The sequence below is a fragment of the Acartia tonsa genome, chromosome 8 (genome assembly GCF_053477335.1).
Source record: "Acartia tonsa isolate MP-2025a chromosome 8, ASM5347733v1, whole genome shotgun sequence".
Lineage (NCBI taxonomy): Eukaryota > Metazoa > Arthropoda > Copepoda > Calanoida > Acartiidae > Acartia > Acartia tonsa.
Window position 1 is genome coordinate 24,209,622 of NC_137267.1, and position 16,818 is coordinate 24,226,439.

The following is a 16,818-nucleotide window of genomic DNA, read 5'->3' on the forward strand; positions in this document are numbered from 1 at the left end:
AAAAAAATTTTTTTTTTACATTTTTTGACTAAAATTCAAAATTATGAGGGGGGCACCCTCCCCCCCCATAAAAAAAATTTCCACCCCCCAAAATATTTTTTTTACTTTTTCTTTTAGAATCTAAAATAAGAAATTGGGTTATCAAATTCGACTTCCCCCTCCTCAAGTGCCCCTAGAGGCCTCTAGGGGGCGTAGCCGCTAGTATAAATATAAAGTTTCCAAGAAGTAAAATAAAAATAGAACAAATCTATTTAATGTTGGGGACACAACATGAAACTGGTGTCCTTTCACGGCCGAATAAAAAACAGTTTATTGAAATCGCGGAACATTTTATTGGAAATCAATGAGTATAAAAGACGTAAAATAACATTTATATTTTATTAACAACAATCATGTAAGCGCAAAATATTTATGCACCAAAATGGTCCATGATATTTGGGGATTACAAAGAATAAGACAATGGACGATAAAGAAGTAATAATTCCCAATACAGTTAAACAAAATTTCCACTTTTGTATGGATAAAAAGATTGAACACTAAAACATTGACCAATAAAAAGCTGTAAAAGGAACCCAAAGTTTTCGAGGTAAAGAATAAGAGAAATTGGTTATAAAACTTTGGGTACTAGTGTAATTCACGTTTCAATGTCCTTCCTCTCTAAAATTTCGAAATATTAACGTACAATTTTTACATCATGCCTTTCTGATTTTGGCGACATAGTCCATTTTGAACTGCTGATATTAAGGGAGAAATGATGGCACAGTCTTTAAGTAAGTGATGGATGGAAAACATGAAATTACAAATAAAAACCATTAAGCAAATCATATACCTACCTACTTCTATAAATAAATCTCTTCAAGTTTTTACGATTATTATTTTACAAACGAACTTGTTGCAGTTATAATATTATTCCTTATCGTCCTGTATTCACTTTTACAAATACTAATTAAATGAGACGATATTTTATGTTAAAAATTTAAATTAACATGCTGAAGATAGAAGGGCTGAATATACCTAAATGTTACAGAAATCATTGTGTACGGTTTTAATAAATAGGATTATTCTAACATGCTTAAATTTTGTTTAGCATTTGATTCGGAGATATTATGTAACACACAATTGATGTTACTTCATATTTTCAGGTAATCTTGACCCTGGTTGTGAAAAAGCTCTACTTCCCGCTGTTTCTGATTCTGTACTCAATAGAAATTATTCTGTTGGTAAGTTTTTTTTCCAGTAAAGCTTCGAAACCGATTGATATCCCCTGGATTAGGACCGATTTTCAGCCTTATTGAAAATAATGTATCGCATTATATTGTAGACAAATTTTCCACGAATAATGAACTAAAATCATAACATTAGTACCACTTTTGTTGGTCCCTCGGGGTTAAAAAAAAATAACTAATAATTGTAGGGCTGATATCTTTTGGGAGGGTGTTGGTAACCTCCCCAAAAATAGTTTTAGTCCTGTGCTCTCTTGGAATGAAAGTACCTAAATAAGAATGTTTATTTTTTAGGAAGCAAAGGATTTCCAAGAAGTGAACAAGATACTGTTATTATAAGGTAAGATTTACAATTCAAACAGACTCACTTTGTACTAGGAATCGTCATTTATTTTTGAAATCATAATTGTTTTCGTATCCTTTTTGAAGACATGAAATACAGCTTTGTTAGCACTAAATGTAACTTATTAAGAAGACATGCCAAATCATTCTGTAAATTGCAATAAATGACTTCTTTACCCATAAATTGATTGCAATCTTGAACGGTACGAGGATTCTAAAAGATAATTCAAAATAGATTATTAAAAAATAAATTCAAGACTTTAGAATCAGTTAGATAGCATAAAATCATTACAAGACATTAATTTAATTGTGAAAATTCCAGTCAAGGATCTAACCTCATCTAAAAAGAAAACTCAATCGGTTCAGTGGTTAGCGGATATTGTTTTTGGTACTTAATTTGTTTCTTAGTATCTGTTTCAATTTTGTCCATCATTTTAATGCAATTCCTTTTTAAATAAATGTTATTATTTTATTAAGAAAGTCATTTAATAGTCGAGAGGGTTGGCCAATTTAATAATTTTAGAATTTTTTTGTCATTTTAACTAAAATTACTGTTACTCAAAGTCAAGTGGATATTTAAAGTAACAACAAAGTAAGATATTCTTATATAAAAGAAGCACGATGTCTGCCTGTCTTTGTGTGTATCTTCTGTCTGTGTAGCGCAGGATAGGCCGATATGGTTCTCTTTATATAAACTTCTTAAAGACCCAGATAAGGTTTATGATTATTTTAGAAAAGGTAACCTGATTAGAAACCACGAATGGAAAAATTATCCTCTCCCCCCCCCCCCCCCCCACCCAACTAAAAGAGGGTCTTGGCTGATAGTAAGTTTAATTTGTCTGTAGCTTTAGATTTTGATAACTACGGACCCGAATGAGTTCTCTATTATATGGAAGCTTTACATATGTCCTAGGCCATTTATGTTTTAGGCCATTTCATTTTGATATTTTTTTTAAGTTTTTGGTTTTAGTCCATTCTCCTTTTTTTTAAATACCGAGCCTTAAGATATTAGGGGCGATGCCGCTCGTATGATTTTAAAGTTATGTATTTGTACTTTTTAGCATTCAAATATGATTGATTTTTTAGTCACACCTTTGCTAATCTAATGATATCATACATTAAGATTATAAAAATTGCGTACAAATAAAGGATAAAATGTTCATGGATAGAACATTTTCAAGGTGCTTAATAATTTTAGAACTCATTAAAACTAAAAACAAATCAAAAGTTGTTGTTTTGAGACTGAATTTTGGTGCTTTTATACAAATTCTTGCATGGGGCCCTAACTCTCCGTGGCTACCAAGAACCCAACATAACCTAACCTAACATAACCTTAAGCAAAAAAGCGATCGAGATTCGAAAATCTACCCCTTCAATTTAAAATAGTGGGAAGATCTGTGTTCGATAAGGTACTTTGAGGGAAACCGCCAATATATATAAATTAAAAATTTAATTATTATTGACAATTTTCCATAGATACATTAGATCTAATATTAAAGTTATTGTTCCTGATAGAACTGTCAACAAGTGTTGATTAGACTACCATGCAACAATACACCTTTATGCAATACTACCAATTTATATTTTAGAGAAGTAGCATTTGTAAAATAAAAGCATTTGCTATTGCTCAACCATTATACTGTAAAAAATTAAATGATAAGAATTACTGAAAATGGTTTTATATTTAAGTAACACAGTTTTTTGAATTTTTAAGATAATAAAAAGGAAATTAGGTTTTACATTTTTATATAAAAAGTTGAGTTATTTTGTATAAACATCTAGCATTTTATTGTATTAGTTCCATGCCGAGTGATAAAATAATCATTTTTCTTTTATCATTCGATTTCAGTATTAAATTGTTTCATAGATTAAATTTTGAGTTTATAAAAATCTGGCAAAAAAGACAGATAAACTGCCAAGCCAATGCGTCAATGTTAACATCTCACTTTATTGAGTAGCTGTGCTACCAAACAAAAATTGCGTCAAATGGTAAAGTTTTTCGATGCATTTCATTGCTTTAGAAAATTACATTTTTTAATGTAAATTAAAAATTACATCATTACACATTTTTAGAGATTAACGTTTGGACCATTTTTTATTTTTTAAATTTATTATTTTATTACCTAATGATCAAACAAAACTTGGATGCATAAAATATCAAATAATAACTCGTCGAGGTCTGTCTGTCTGTCTGTCTGTCTGTCTGTCTGTCTTTTGATTCGTCTGATGCCAGGTCCCTTCTTGTTAAAAGGGATAGTTTCACGAAGTGCATTTTAAAAAAAATAGTGAACTGTAAGTTTTTTCTATTTTAAATAACGTAGTAGTGCATAATATAAAGTTATTGATTAAAATTAAAAGTTTTGACCAGGGATTTTCCTTAAAAAATTAGTTTTTCATTTTTTTTTAACTTTGTTGCATGTTATATATGGCAAAAACTTTTTTGTCATAAATACAACTTTAGATAGCATTTACTAGTTAAAAGAACTTCAAACTTTTTATACAACAAAGTACACATAACAACAAAGAATGACCAATAAAATATTCAATATAGTACTTAGATTAGTGATATTTTTATATGTCTTAGTAGAATATATTAGGCATTGGATAGATATGATTGTGATAAAGAATTTTAACATTGACCTGACCGAACTTTTTTTATTTGACAATATCTAAAAAAGTTAGTGATTTGCAACATAAATTACAGGAGAATGGTCTTTATATATATATATATTTATATGTTGTATGGTTAGTTGGTATTTCCGCGTGAGATAATGTGTATATTGTAAGGAAACCGGACGGTTTTCTTTATTTTTTTAAAAGAATCTATAGAAAACCTGTTCTATAAAGAACCGGACGTTATTTTTTATGTTTTTTAAGTAACTTGTCCCAAAGAGAACCCCTGTTCATTTTTTTTATAACTCTTGTGAAATATGTGGAAAAAGATTCTTTGATATTGGTGTTTTGGCTATACATATTTGGAAAAAAATAGACCATTCTCATGTAATTTATGTGGTAAATCACTTTAATTTTTTAGATATTGTCACATAAAAAAAGTTTGGTCTGGTCAATGTTAAAAATTCTTTAACATATAATCATATCTATCCAATGCATAATATATTCTACTAAGACATATAAAAGTTCACTACTCTAAGTACCTTAACTCTTTAAATACACTTCGTAGAACTATCCCTTTAAGAGCCTGAGCTTTCATAGAAACTAATCTTGTTATTTATTTTCAGCCATCATGAAGTTGTCCACCATGGCCACAGTCATGCACACTCTCATATTCATTCAGCTCCAGACAGGTACAATTATTATTATTATTATTATGTCCACCATGGTCACAGTGCAGTCATGCACACTCTCATATTCATTCAGCTCCAGACAGGTACAATTATTATTATTATTATTATTATTATGTCCACCATGGCTACAGTCATGCACACTCCCATATTCATTCAGCTCCGGATAGGTACAATTATTATTATTATGTCCACCATGGCTACAGTCATGCACACTCTCATATTTATTCAGCTCCAGACAGGTACAATTATTATATCCACTATGGCCACAGTCATGCACACTCCCATATTCATTCAGCTCCAGACAGGTACAATTATTATTATGTCCACCATGGCTACAGTCATGCACACTCCCATATTCATTCAGCTCCAGATAGGTACAATTATTATTAATATTTTTATGTCCACCATGGCCAGTCATGTACACTATCATATTTATTCAGCTCCAGACAGGTACAATTATTATTATGTCCACCATGGTTACAGTCATGCACACTCTCATATTCATTCAGCTCCAGACAGGTACAATTATTATTATTATGTCCACCATGGCTACAGCCATGCACACTCCCATATTCATTCAGCTCCAGATAGGTACAATTATTATTATTATTATTATGTCCACCATGGCTACAGTCATGCACACTCTCATATTCATTCAGCTCCAGACAGGTACAATTATTATTATGTCCACCATGGCTACAGTCATGCACACTCTCATATTCATTCAGCTCCAGACAGGAACAATTATTATTATGTCTACTATGGCCACAGCCATGCACACTCCCATATTCATTCAGCTCCAGGCAGGTACAATTATTATTATTATGTCCACCATGGCCACAGCCATGCACACTTTCATATTCATTCAGCTCCAGACAGGTACAATTATTATTATTATTATTATTATTAGTTCCACCATGGCCACAGTCATGCACAATCTAATATTCATTCAGCTCCAGACAGGTACAATTATTATGACTACTATGGCCACAGTCATGCACACTCCCATATTCATTCAGCTCCAGATAGGTACAATTATTATTATTATTATGTCCACCATGGCCACAGCCATGCACACTTTCATATTCATTCAGCTCCAGACAGGTACAATTATTATTATTATGTCCACCATGGCCATAGTCATGCACACCCTTATATTCATTCAGCTCCAGACAGGTACAATTATTATTATTATGTCCACCATGGCCATAGTCATGCCCACCCTTATATTCATTCAGCTCCAGACAGGTACAATTATTATTATTATGTCCACCATGGCCACAGTCATGCACACTCTCATATTCATTCAGCTCCAGACAGGTACAATTATTATTATTATTATGTCCACCATGGCTACAGTCATGCACACTCTCATATTCATTCAGCTCCAGACAGGTACAATTATTATGTCTACTATGGCCACAGTCATGCACACTCCCATATTCATTCAGCTCCAGGCAGGTACAATTATTATTATTATTATGTCCACCCTGGCCACAGCCATGCACACTTTCATATTCATTCAGCTCCAGACAGGTACAATTATTATTATTATTATTATTATGTCCACCATGGCCATAGTCATGCACACCCTTATATTCATTCAGCTCCAGACATGCACAATTATTATTATTATTATGTCCACCATGGCTACAGTCATGCACACTCTCATATTCATTCAGCTCCAGACAGGTACAATTATTATCTATTATAATGTATTATGAATTAAAATTGTTGTAAATACTCAATGAAGACTAACAAATTTACCCATCATGAGCTGTACATTACAATTATTAGTTGAAAAATTGAAACCAACCGAATGTCTAACGTCTCCTCTCTCCCTTTATTTGACATCTTGGATATCATCTATCCCTTTCGGATTTGTATTTCTAATTGGAGTTTACTTGAAATTACCTAACCGTTTGCTACCGCATAACAGGTGTCCTAGCTACTACTATGTATATTAATAGATAAAATCTCTAATAATAATGCATAATATGAAATTAAAATATCAAATCTTAGTGAATATTTTAGTAGAATTAAACTACTGAACTCTTGGCGATTTCTCTAACCACTCATCTATGAACTCGGAATTTAATGTTACTCTTATTGTTTAGTATATCCAGTGTGGCGTGGATGGTGATATTTGGTGATGGTATCCACAACCTGGCGGATGGTCTCGCCATCGGGGCAGCCTTTGCCGACGGCATGTGGTCAGGTAAGACAGTTTTGACAATTTTTCACGATGTCGTTTTTTACAACGGCCTTTTTTTAAGATAAATCTTTATGCTCGGGTGTTTTTTAGAGTATACCCAGGGAACTTTGAAGATAAGACAATAGATGGTAAATTGATTTACATGCATTATGATGAGACACAAAACAACCTCTTCTGCTGTTGAAAAATATTGGTTGAAAAGTTTGGAAACTACCTACTAGTTTGGAATTAACTAAACGAAATACACTAAAATCACTTTAAGTTTTCGATCAAACAAAAAATATTAAGTGGTTGTAAAACTTTGGTTACTAGTGGAATCTCTGATATAAAATACATTATCAAAAATATTAATATTTTGTAGGTATTTCCACCAGTATTGCAGTATTGTGTCACGAGTTGCCCCACGAAATTGGGGACTTTGCTATGCTACTCAAGACTGGAATGTCTTTCAAGGAACATTACAAATAATTCATTTGCAATCATGGATCCAAATTAGATTTTTGCCGTTGGAAGGAGGCGGACAAGACACTTTTAAAACCAAACTCAAACCACCGTTTCCCGCTTGTTGCTCTTTCCCACCAAAAAAAAAATTAATCATGAGAGACAAAATTTTTTTTTTTAAATCAAAAAAATCCCTTATATTTGCACTTGAAACTTGTGATTTTTTTGTCTATTACCTAGTGGGTAACATGTTTGAAATATTACAAGTTAAAACTTAAAATAAGATGTAAAAAAACCTTTTAAAAAATGAAATTATTGTTTTGTAACCAGAAAGCAGTATTTTACAACGTAGTATCCACCGTGCTGGCCTTTATTGGAATGATCATTGGCCTCATCCTGGGCAATGTCGAGCATTTTACCAACTGGATGTTTGCAGGCACTGCAGGTTAATTCTTGATTTTTATTGACTGTTGAATACAGGAATGTATTTTATAACCAAATTAAATTTCTTTTCCCCATCCGTTTCTCTTTCTTTCCCCTATTTATTTATACAGTAAAAATATCAAATATTTACCAATTTGAATTTCTTCCCAACGGGACGAAGTTAATGTATTAAACTGACATGCTTAAGCTATTTACTCTTGGCTTTTAAAAAAGGTGCCCAAGAGTAACACATAAGGGGATTTATATTGGGAATATTTAGGAAATATTGGACTTTTGGCTAAGTTTCATTTAGATACTCTGATCCGAATCCGTTATTGTGACGAGACATTTAGATATTCAATCCCTGGAATTTACCAAAAAATTGTATGGGTTGTGCTACTTATGGACGATGACACTTTACATAACTTGTCTTTATAATATTTACAATTGCAGGTGTTTTTCTGTATGTGGCGCTGGTAGATATGATGCCAGAATTGAGTTCTGGACACACACATCCACTCAGCAAGGAACAACAGACTGAAGGACACGTCGTTGCTGTTCTTCTCCAGGTAAATCATTAATTTTTATCAGAAATGGTATTTTTTAAATTCGGATTATTCCGTCAAGGAAAATACAAATAAATGAGTATCTTAAAATATTAGTTTTGAATCTTTTGATCTTTAAACTCTAAATAATATATATATTAAATACTATTTTTAAAGAAAAAAAATTGACTATTTTTTTCGTTGAAAAACAATGAAGGAAGTAATTTTTTTCGCGCATTTTCCGTAAAGTTTGATGCAAGTTTCCAGTCCAATGCGCTTATTAGGTAATTCTGTTCTTCATACGCGCATTGGACTGGAAGCTTGCACCCAACTTTACGGAAAATTCGCTAAAATGACCAACTTATAGGTAAGAATTAAAGTAACACCTCATCATTTTGTGGATGAAAAATTTAAGACAAAGTAGATCAAAAGAATTAAGATTAAGAAATAATCCTTTAATATTTTCAGTTGGCAGGCATGGCGACTGGTGTTGGTATTATGACCATCATTGCTCTCTATGAAGAAGATTTCAAAATTCTGCTGGTTGACAGCATATAGTTGAATTTACACATGTGTCAACTCTAATTATTATAATATACCTACAGAAACCAACAAATTTACACAAATTTGGAACCACAGATCTTTTCTTACAAGAAAAAATATATATATACACACTATGGAATTCGTTTTGTATTTAAAGTGGACTTTACATGGATAAATCTGAAAAGTTAAGCAACTTGATAAAGATAAAAAAGTGTTTACTCTGTTTGAAGTTGCCAAATAATAATTCTATAACTCTTGTTCATGAATAGTCCCCTTTTAAGTTTTAAGTCATAAAAGTTAAAAGGAATTGTAACAATTAATCTGAAAAACAAAAATACGGTGATTTTAACGCTCTTTATCTTGCTATTGCTGTGCTTTTAAAGATTACAAAAAATTACATTTAACTTGTCTTTTAAGATTACTTGTCTTAATTCCTAATTTTGTCAAATTATAACGTTGAACATTAAATCAACTTTTTGTAAAAGAAGACAAATGACCTGAATAATATTGATACAAATTATTATTAAACTATTGTTAATACAATTTATATTGATAGTGATCTACATTTCAGGGATTGTAATCTGTTAAACACTGTATTGAAAGGGGTTATCCATGTAGGAAACACTGGAATTGTCAAAATTACAACAAGGTCTATGTAAGACTACAATTAAGGCTGCTACGGTCAAACGGCCTGACGCTCATATTGATCCGAATATTTTTTTATTCCTAAACCTTATTCCTTTCCTTACATTGATTTTCAGATTATCTTTACTAAACTTAAACTTAGCATTTTATTCTAATGTATATTATAAAAAGTCAGTTGAAATTTTTCAAGTATGTTGTTAGATTGGTAGTGAAGTTTGATATTGTCTTAAAAATGTCTTTTTTCTTACATCTTGAAGTAAGAAATTTTTTTTATATTGGAGGATTTTAAAGATCCCCTAAAAAGTATTTATTAGAATATGTTAATAGTTGAGTACACTCTATTCCAATCTATGCACGCCCCTAATAATAAACAAATAAATAAGAACATTTAGCAACATAAAATAGATACTTGTACTACATTTAAAACAAAAATATTAACAGAGGTGAAATATGCAACATAAATCTTTCTTTTAACGTAAAAATAATTAAAAACAAAATACAGAAATGATTTTTAAAAAACATTGATTGAACTTTACAGCTAAAAATTTTACTTTTCATAATTTTCTCAAAACGAAACATTTACAAAAATAAATTCTGCAGTTCTATCAAAAGTTTTTAAAATTTTCTACCTGTCCTAGTTTCTTTTTATAAAGCTTTATTTGTATGACAACTATTACTAATGTAGATTTGTCTTCCAAATTGTTATCACTTGTTACTCAATACTTTTTATATAAACAGTATTTTTAGATTAGGTCGTGAATACGAAGAATTGTAATTATTCGGTTGATATAGAGGCTGTTCAATTTTTAATAGTTGGTCGCATAACCTAAGTTCGTTAAGCTTTAGAAACTTACAACAATCTGAGATGCCTATAGGTTGCACAAATTCAGACTTAAGCTCTTGGTCTTATATAAACTGCAGGGAAATGTAATTCTGACAAACAATTCTAAGTGAAAATTTCCACTCAACCCCTTCCCTTTTTTCTCCCCCTTCCTACCCACTTACCTTTTTTCTCCCCCCTTCTTATCCACTTCCTTTTCAGTTACACCAAAAAACAAGTTTTACTCCAACAAAATATTTAATTTTTGGCAGTTTCAAATATAATTAATTGGCTGAATAGCAGTCCCTTATAAACTGTTAGTATACCTACATATATATTTTTTTTCGGTTTTTATGTTCGAACTTTTTTTGTGCGGCCAGGTATTTTGGTGTTGGTAGCCTATTAAACTGTAGAATGTGGACCTTACTTCGTATTCCCGACTTTGTCGTTTTTCATTGAATTTTTCATTTTCATGGACACAAAAATTTAAGGCTTTTCATGTAGAATTTCTAAAACAACTGCTGACTACTCAGTGAAGCCTGATATTATGAAGAACATGGCAGCCTAGATTCATTTAAAAATTTATTCTTTAATACTGCATGTAAGATTAAAGCATTTTGTTCAACTTTTGATATTGCACTTAAAGCTTAATTCATTGAAGTTCTTTTTTTAATATTTGATATATTAAAATATGTATTATGTGTGTTATAGAAAACTATTGATATGTTGAAACTAATATTTAATTTTTCATACTTTACCACACTCATAAAAGCTTTACAGTTAACTTTAAAACTTTTTTTCTAGTAAACTTTTTCTACAAGTAAACTGCTACAATAATTTTACCTTATTCAATATTTCTTGCCTTTAAGCAATAGAAGATCCTACACATTCTTCTTTTGTAGGCCAGTAACTATTTTTAATTTTATCCTAATTTATATGTGCCCACCGATTTTTAATATTTGTGTTAGTTTTATTTATTTTTTGATACTTTTTTGCAGAGGAAACAGGGTTAATGTGGATATCTCGTAATTCTTGGTTTTGTAGTAAATTTAGAAACATCCAAGTAGGCTTAAAATTCATGTATTGTATAGTTTCATATAAAACCGGCATTAAAAGCTTAATTGAATAAAATATGTAAACGCGTTTCTTTAAGAAGACTCCTAGAAAAATTTGATAATGAAAATAAGAAAGTATTTTGTTTTTTATATTAATTTCAATTTAGCTTATACCTGCTTATAAGAAACATTTATATCTTGGAGCTTTCTCATTGTATTATATGTTGAAATTACGAGATCTCCACATTACTCCTGTCTCTTTTTATCTGTGTAAGCAAGACCACTTACTGATTTATTTAAGAAACCTTAATCTTTATAATTTTAAGAAGTCCATAAAGTCAAAATACTTGGCACACATTTATAAACCTATATTTATTTTATAGTAGGGATCAAAGTTGGAAATATGTATTATGTATTGTGGTATTTTTAGGTAACTTAAAAAGTTACAAACGTTCAAACAGCATAGCCTACTTTTGCTTATTATTAGAATCTAGAGCGATATCAGTCTACAAATAATCTGAAATAATTAGGACTCAATAATGCAAAGGAAGCAAAGCAGACGTATAATTTTACTATCGTTTTCTCTAGGAGCGTGAATGATGTAAATTTTTAAGTTACAAAAAGACCTTCCATACTAAGACCAAATCAATCCATTTTTTTTATGTAGGGAACAAAAAAGAGAATTTCATTGAAATTCTGGTGAAAGTTGTGATATAATATTTTCTAGGCTTCGAAACCGACTAATATCTGCCGGACTAGAATTAGTTCTTAGCCATACTGAAAAATTCTGTATCGTATCGTATTATATACAATTGTCTACGAATTATTCAAAAAACTTACCTATAAGATTAATAACAGTTTTGATAGCCCTAGCCTTCGGCCTCTCGGGGCTGAAAAAAACTTGAATTCATCTTATAACTTTTTATTTCTATCCGCGGGAAGATGTCTATAATACGATGTGATAAAATATTTTTCGTTTTCCCCGTGATTTGTTTTACAAGGTACCTAAAGATGTTTTTTTAATGTCCTTAGTTAATTTTTTTTTTAAAATGCTCTATTTTTTTCATTGCAAAGGTCACAAATTTTAGTCATAAAACAATTCAACGTAACTATCATTTCTTTAAATATTTTTTCAGTTTATATTACTCTTGTTAAGCAGCTATATTTATTCAACTTTTCAGCTTACATTTTGTAGCCTGGTCTCTATTTAAATATGCTTGTTTCATATGTTCATAATGAAAACGTTTTTTAAGTCGTAAAGATTTGTTTTCTGTAATTTGTGAATTGTTGAAACAAATCCATGAAAGGAAGTGGTTATTGTTGTAGATCGCGTAATCAAGTTAGTAAGTACCCAAAAGTTAGATTTTACCTGTATTAAGGGGGGGGGAAGTTCTGACACTTTTGCGTAAACAGTGATTATAGGCTTTGTCTTTAGAGATAATGGATAGGTTATTTGGCAAAAAAGTTTTCTTTTGGGATGTAGTTTTCCTATTTTAAAAAAATTTTGGATTCGGCCTCCAGGTTCCGGTACTCCAGGCATCCAGGTGGATTCTGGACAGGTAAAAAAAAAAAAATTCAAGATAGAACAAAACTTATTTAACAAAAGTTTGTACTTTATGGATGGTATGAACTAATTTGAAGAAATTTTTGAAATCGGGCTCCAGGTTCTGGTACTGCAGGCCTCCAGGTGGATCCTGGACAGGTAAAAATTGAAAATTTTTAATTTTAAAGTTAGAACAAAACTTATTTAACAAAAGTTGGTACTTTATGGATGGTATGAACTAATTTGAAGAAATTTTTTGATTCGGCCTCCAGGTTTTGGTACTCCAGGCCTCCAGGTGGATTCTGGACAGGTAAAAATTGAAAATTCAAGATAGAACAAAACTTATTTAACAAAAGTTTGTACTTTATGGATGGTATGAACTAATTTGAAGAAATTTTTGAAATCAGACTCCAGGTTCAGGTGCTGCAGGCCTCCAGGTGGATCCTGGACAGGTAAAAATTGAAAATTTTTACTTTAAAAGTTAGAACAAAACTTATTTCACAAAAGTTGCTACTTTATGGATGGTATGATCTAATTTGAAGAAATTTTTGAAATCGGGCTCCAGGTTCTGGTACTGCAGGCCTCCAGGTGGATCCTGGACAGGTAAAAATTGAATTTTTTTACTTTAAAAGTTAGAACAAAACTTATTTAACAAAAGTGGCTTCTTTATAGATGGTTTGAACTAATTTGAAGAAAAATTTGAAATCGGGCTCCAGGTTCAGGTACTGCAGGCCTCCAGGTGGATCCTGGACAGGTAAAAACTTAATTTTTTTACTTTAAAAGTTAGAACAAAACTTATTTGACAAAAGTGGCTTCTTTATAGATTGTATTAACTAATTTGAAGAAAAATTTTGAAATCGGGCTCCAGGTTTAAGTACTGCAGGCCTTCAGGTGGATCCTGGACAGGTAAAAACTGAAATTTTTACTTTAAAAGTTAAAACAAAACTTATTTAACAAAAGTGGCTTCTTTATATATGGTATTAACTAATCTGAAAAAAAATTTGAAATCGGGCTCCAGGTTCAGGTAAAAATTTCAATATTTACTTTAAAAGTTAGAACAAAACTTTTTTAACAAAAGTGGCTTCTGTATAGATGGTAGGAAGTAATTTGAAGAAAATTTTGAAATCGGGCGCCAGGTTCAGGTACTGCAGGCCTCCAGGTGGATCCTGGACAGGTAAAAATTAAAAATTTTTACTTTAAAAGTTAAAACAAAACTTATTTGACAAAAGTGGCTTCTTTAAAGATGGTAGGAAGTAATTTAAGAAAATTTTGAAATTTCAAAATTTTCTTCAAATTAGTTAATACCATCCATAAAGTATCAACTTTTGTAAAATAAGTTTTGATCTAACTTTTAAAGTGAAAAAATTCAATTTTTACATGTCCAGGATCTACCTGGAGGCCTGCAGTACCTGAACCTGGAGCCCAATTTCACATTTTTCTTTAAAGTATTTAATACCATCCATAAAGTATCAACTTTTGTTCAATAAGTTTTGTTCTAACTTTAATAGAAAAAAATTTTAGTTTTTACCTGTCCAGGATCCACCTGGAGACCTGCAGTACCTGAACCTGGAGCCCGATTTCAAAATTTTCTTCAAATTACTTCCTATTATCCTTAAAGAAGCCACTTTTGTTAAATAAGTTTTGTTCGAACTTTTAAAGAAAGAATTTCAATTTCTACATGTCCAGGATCTACCTGGAGGCCTGCAGTACCTGAACCTGAAGCCCAATTTCAAAATTTTCTTCAAAATAGTTCATACCATCTATAAAGAAGCCACTTTTTTTAAATAAGTTTTTTTCTAACTTTTAAAGTAAAAAATTACTGTTTATCTGTCCAGGATCCACCTGGAGGCCTGCAGTACCTGAACCTGGAGCTCGATTTCAAAATTTTCTTCAGATTAGTTAAAACCATCTATAAAGAAGCCACTTTTGTAAAAATAAGTTTTGTTTTAACTTTTAAAGTAAAAATTTTTTACTTTTACCTGTCCAGGATCCACCTGGAGGCCTGCAGCACCTGAACCTGGAGCCCGATATCAAAATTTTCTTCAGATTAGTTAATACCATCTATAAAGAAGCCACTTTTTAAAAAATAAGTTTTGTTCTAACTTTTAAAGTAAAAATTATCAATTTTTACCCGTCCAGGATCCACCTGGAGACCTGCAGTACCTGAACCTGGAGCCCGATTTCAAAATTTTCTTCAAATTAGTTCATACCATCCATAAAGAAGCCACTTTTGTTAAATAAGTTTTGTTCTAACTTTTAAAGTAAAAATTTTCAATTTTTACATGTCCAGGATCCACCTGGAGGCCTGCAGCATCTGAACCTGGAGCCTGATTTCAAAATTTTCTTCAGATTAGTTAATACCATCTATAAAGAAGCCACTTTTGTTAAATAAGTTTTGTTCTAACTTTAAAATTAAAAATTTTCAATTTTTACCTGTCCAGGATCCACCTGGAGGCCTGCAGTACCAGAACCTGGAGCCTGATTTCAAAAATTTCTTCAAATTAGTTCATACCATCCATAAAGTACAAACTTTTGTTAAATAAGTTTTGTTCTATCTTGAATTTTTTTTTTTTACCTGTCCAGAATCCACCTGGAGGCCTGGAGTACCGGAACCTGGAGGCCGAATCCAAAATTTTTTTAAAAATAGGAAAACTACATCCCAAAAGGAAACTTTTTTGCCAAATAACCTATCCATTATCTCCAAAGACAAAGCCTATAATCACTGTTTACGCAAAAGTGTCAGAACTTCCCCCCCCCTTGACTGTAAATAAGCCATTTTTTTGAATTTGTAGACTTTTAAAGCATGAAATGTTTTGCCGATTAAAAAACTGACATTAGTTTTTGCGGTAACATTTTTGTATATTTCAGTTGTGCCTATTAATGACATCTCCTAGGCCAGTAACTTCTTAAATTTTTCTTGGTACCTTGATATTAGAAATCTCTACAACAATAACCCCTTCCTTTTCTTGTCAATAACATAGTGCCTAAAAAGAATTCTTAAAAATATTTGAAAATCTGTAAAGTTGGTCCCATTAATTTAGCTTCATTTTATACGGTAACCTTGTATATTAGTCTAAATGTTGTTCGTACAGCTACTTTTTTTTTAATTGCTTTAATATATATATAATATAGTATTATTTGTACTTAATTTTGTAGTAGTGCCGCTTCTTTAATTTCTCTCTCATATATGTGATAAATATTTTTTTTAGTTTGATACACATTACTTGTGTTTTTGGTGTATTTCTGTAAAAAAAATTGCATAAATAATAAATAAACATCGACTTACAGTTCATTTTCTTTTTCACATCGTAATCGGTTGATTTAATTATGCTGGTATTCAGAGATGTATATTCTTGTATTCTGCATAAAATTATTTTTTTCTCCTACTGCAAAAAAATTAATTTTTTCCTCCATTGTTAACTAGTATGTGTCGAAAGAGGGATTATTTAGATAAAACCACATAATGGTTTGCATCTTCATGTTGGACTTGGGACGTCACCAGAGGGAAGTTGAAAAGAGCCGAAATGAAATGGCCATTAAACTCCATAATCTATAATTATCGCCTGCTTTGAAAAAGTTTAAATATAACTTTATGATCCAACTTACTTGTTCAATATGAACTACTTCTGAGAATTAATGTTTTTTTATTGGTTAAATTGACTTTTAAGATACAAAACTATTCTTCAGCTATAGTTAATTCATTGAAAATAAGTTAAAG

At 31.1% G+C, this 16,818-nt stretch overlaps 1 protein-coding gene across 7 annotated transcripts in view; it reads left to right on the forward strand.

Moving 5' to 3' along the window:
- LOC145326327 (zinc transporter foi-like) overlaps positions 1-16,387 on the forward strand; it is a 63,525-nt gene extending 47,138 nt beyond the window's left edge. The window contains exons 9-19 of one of the 7 annotated variants that reach the window (XR_013881853.1): positions 1,143-1,220; positions 1,518-1,563; positions 4,805-4,870; positions 6,988-7,088; positions 7,447-7,536; positions 7,855-7,971; positions 8,403-8,518; positions 8,963-9,193; positions 9,319-11,510; positions 11,833-12,900; positions 16,082-16,387. Coding sequence is in view for 1 of the 7 variants with exons in the window: in XM_080169621.1 (XP_080025747.1) it covers positions 1,143-1,220; positions 1,518-1,563; positions 4,805-4,870; positions 6,988-7,088; positions 7,447-7,536; positions 7,855-7,971; positions 8,403-8,518; positions 8,963-9,052 (704 nt within the window). In the remaining 6 variants the exon portion in view is untranslated. Of the gene's footprint in view, positions 1-1,142; positions 1,221-1,517; positions 1,564-4,804; positions 4,871-6,987; positions 7,089-7,446; positions 7,537-7,854; positions 7,972-8,402; positions 8,519-8,962; positions 12,901-16,081 lie in introns of those variants that run through there. The other 6 variants (XR_013881854.1, XR_013881851.1, XR_013881849.1 and 3 more) reach the window with 6 other exon arrangements.
- The last annotated feature ends 431 nt before the right edge of the window (positions 16,388-16,818 follow it).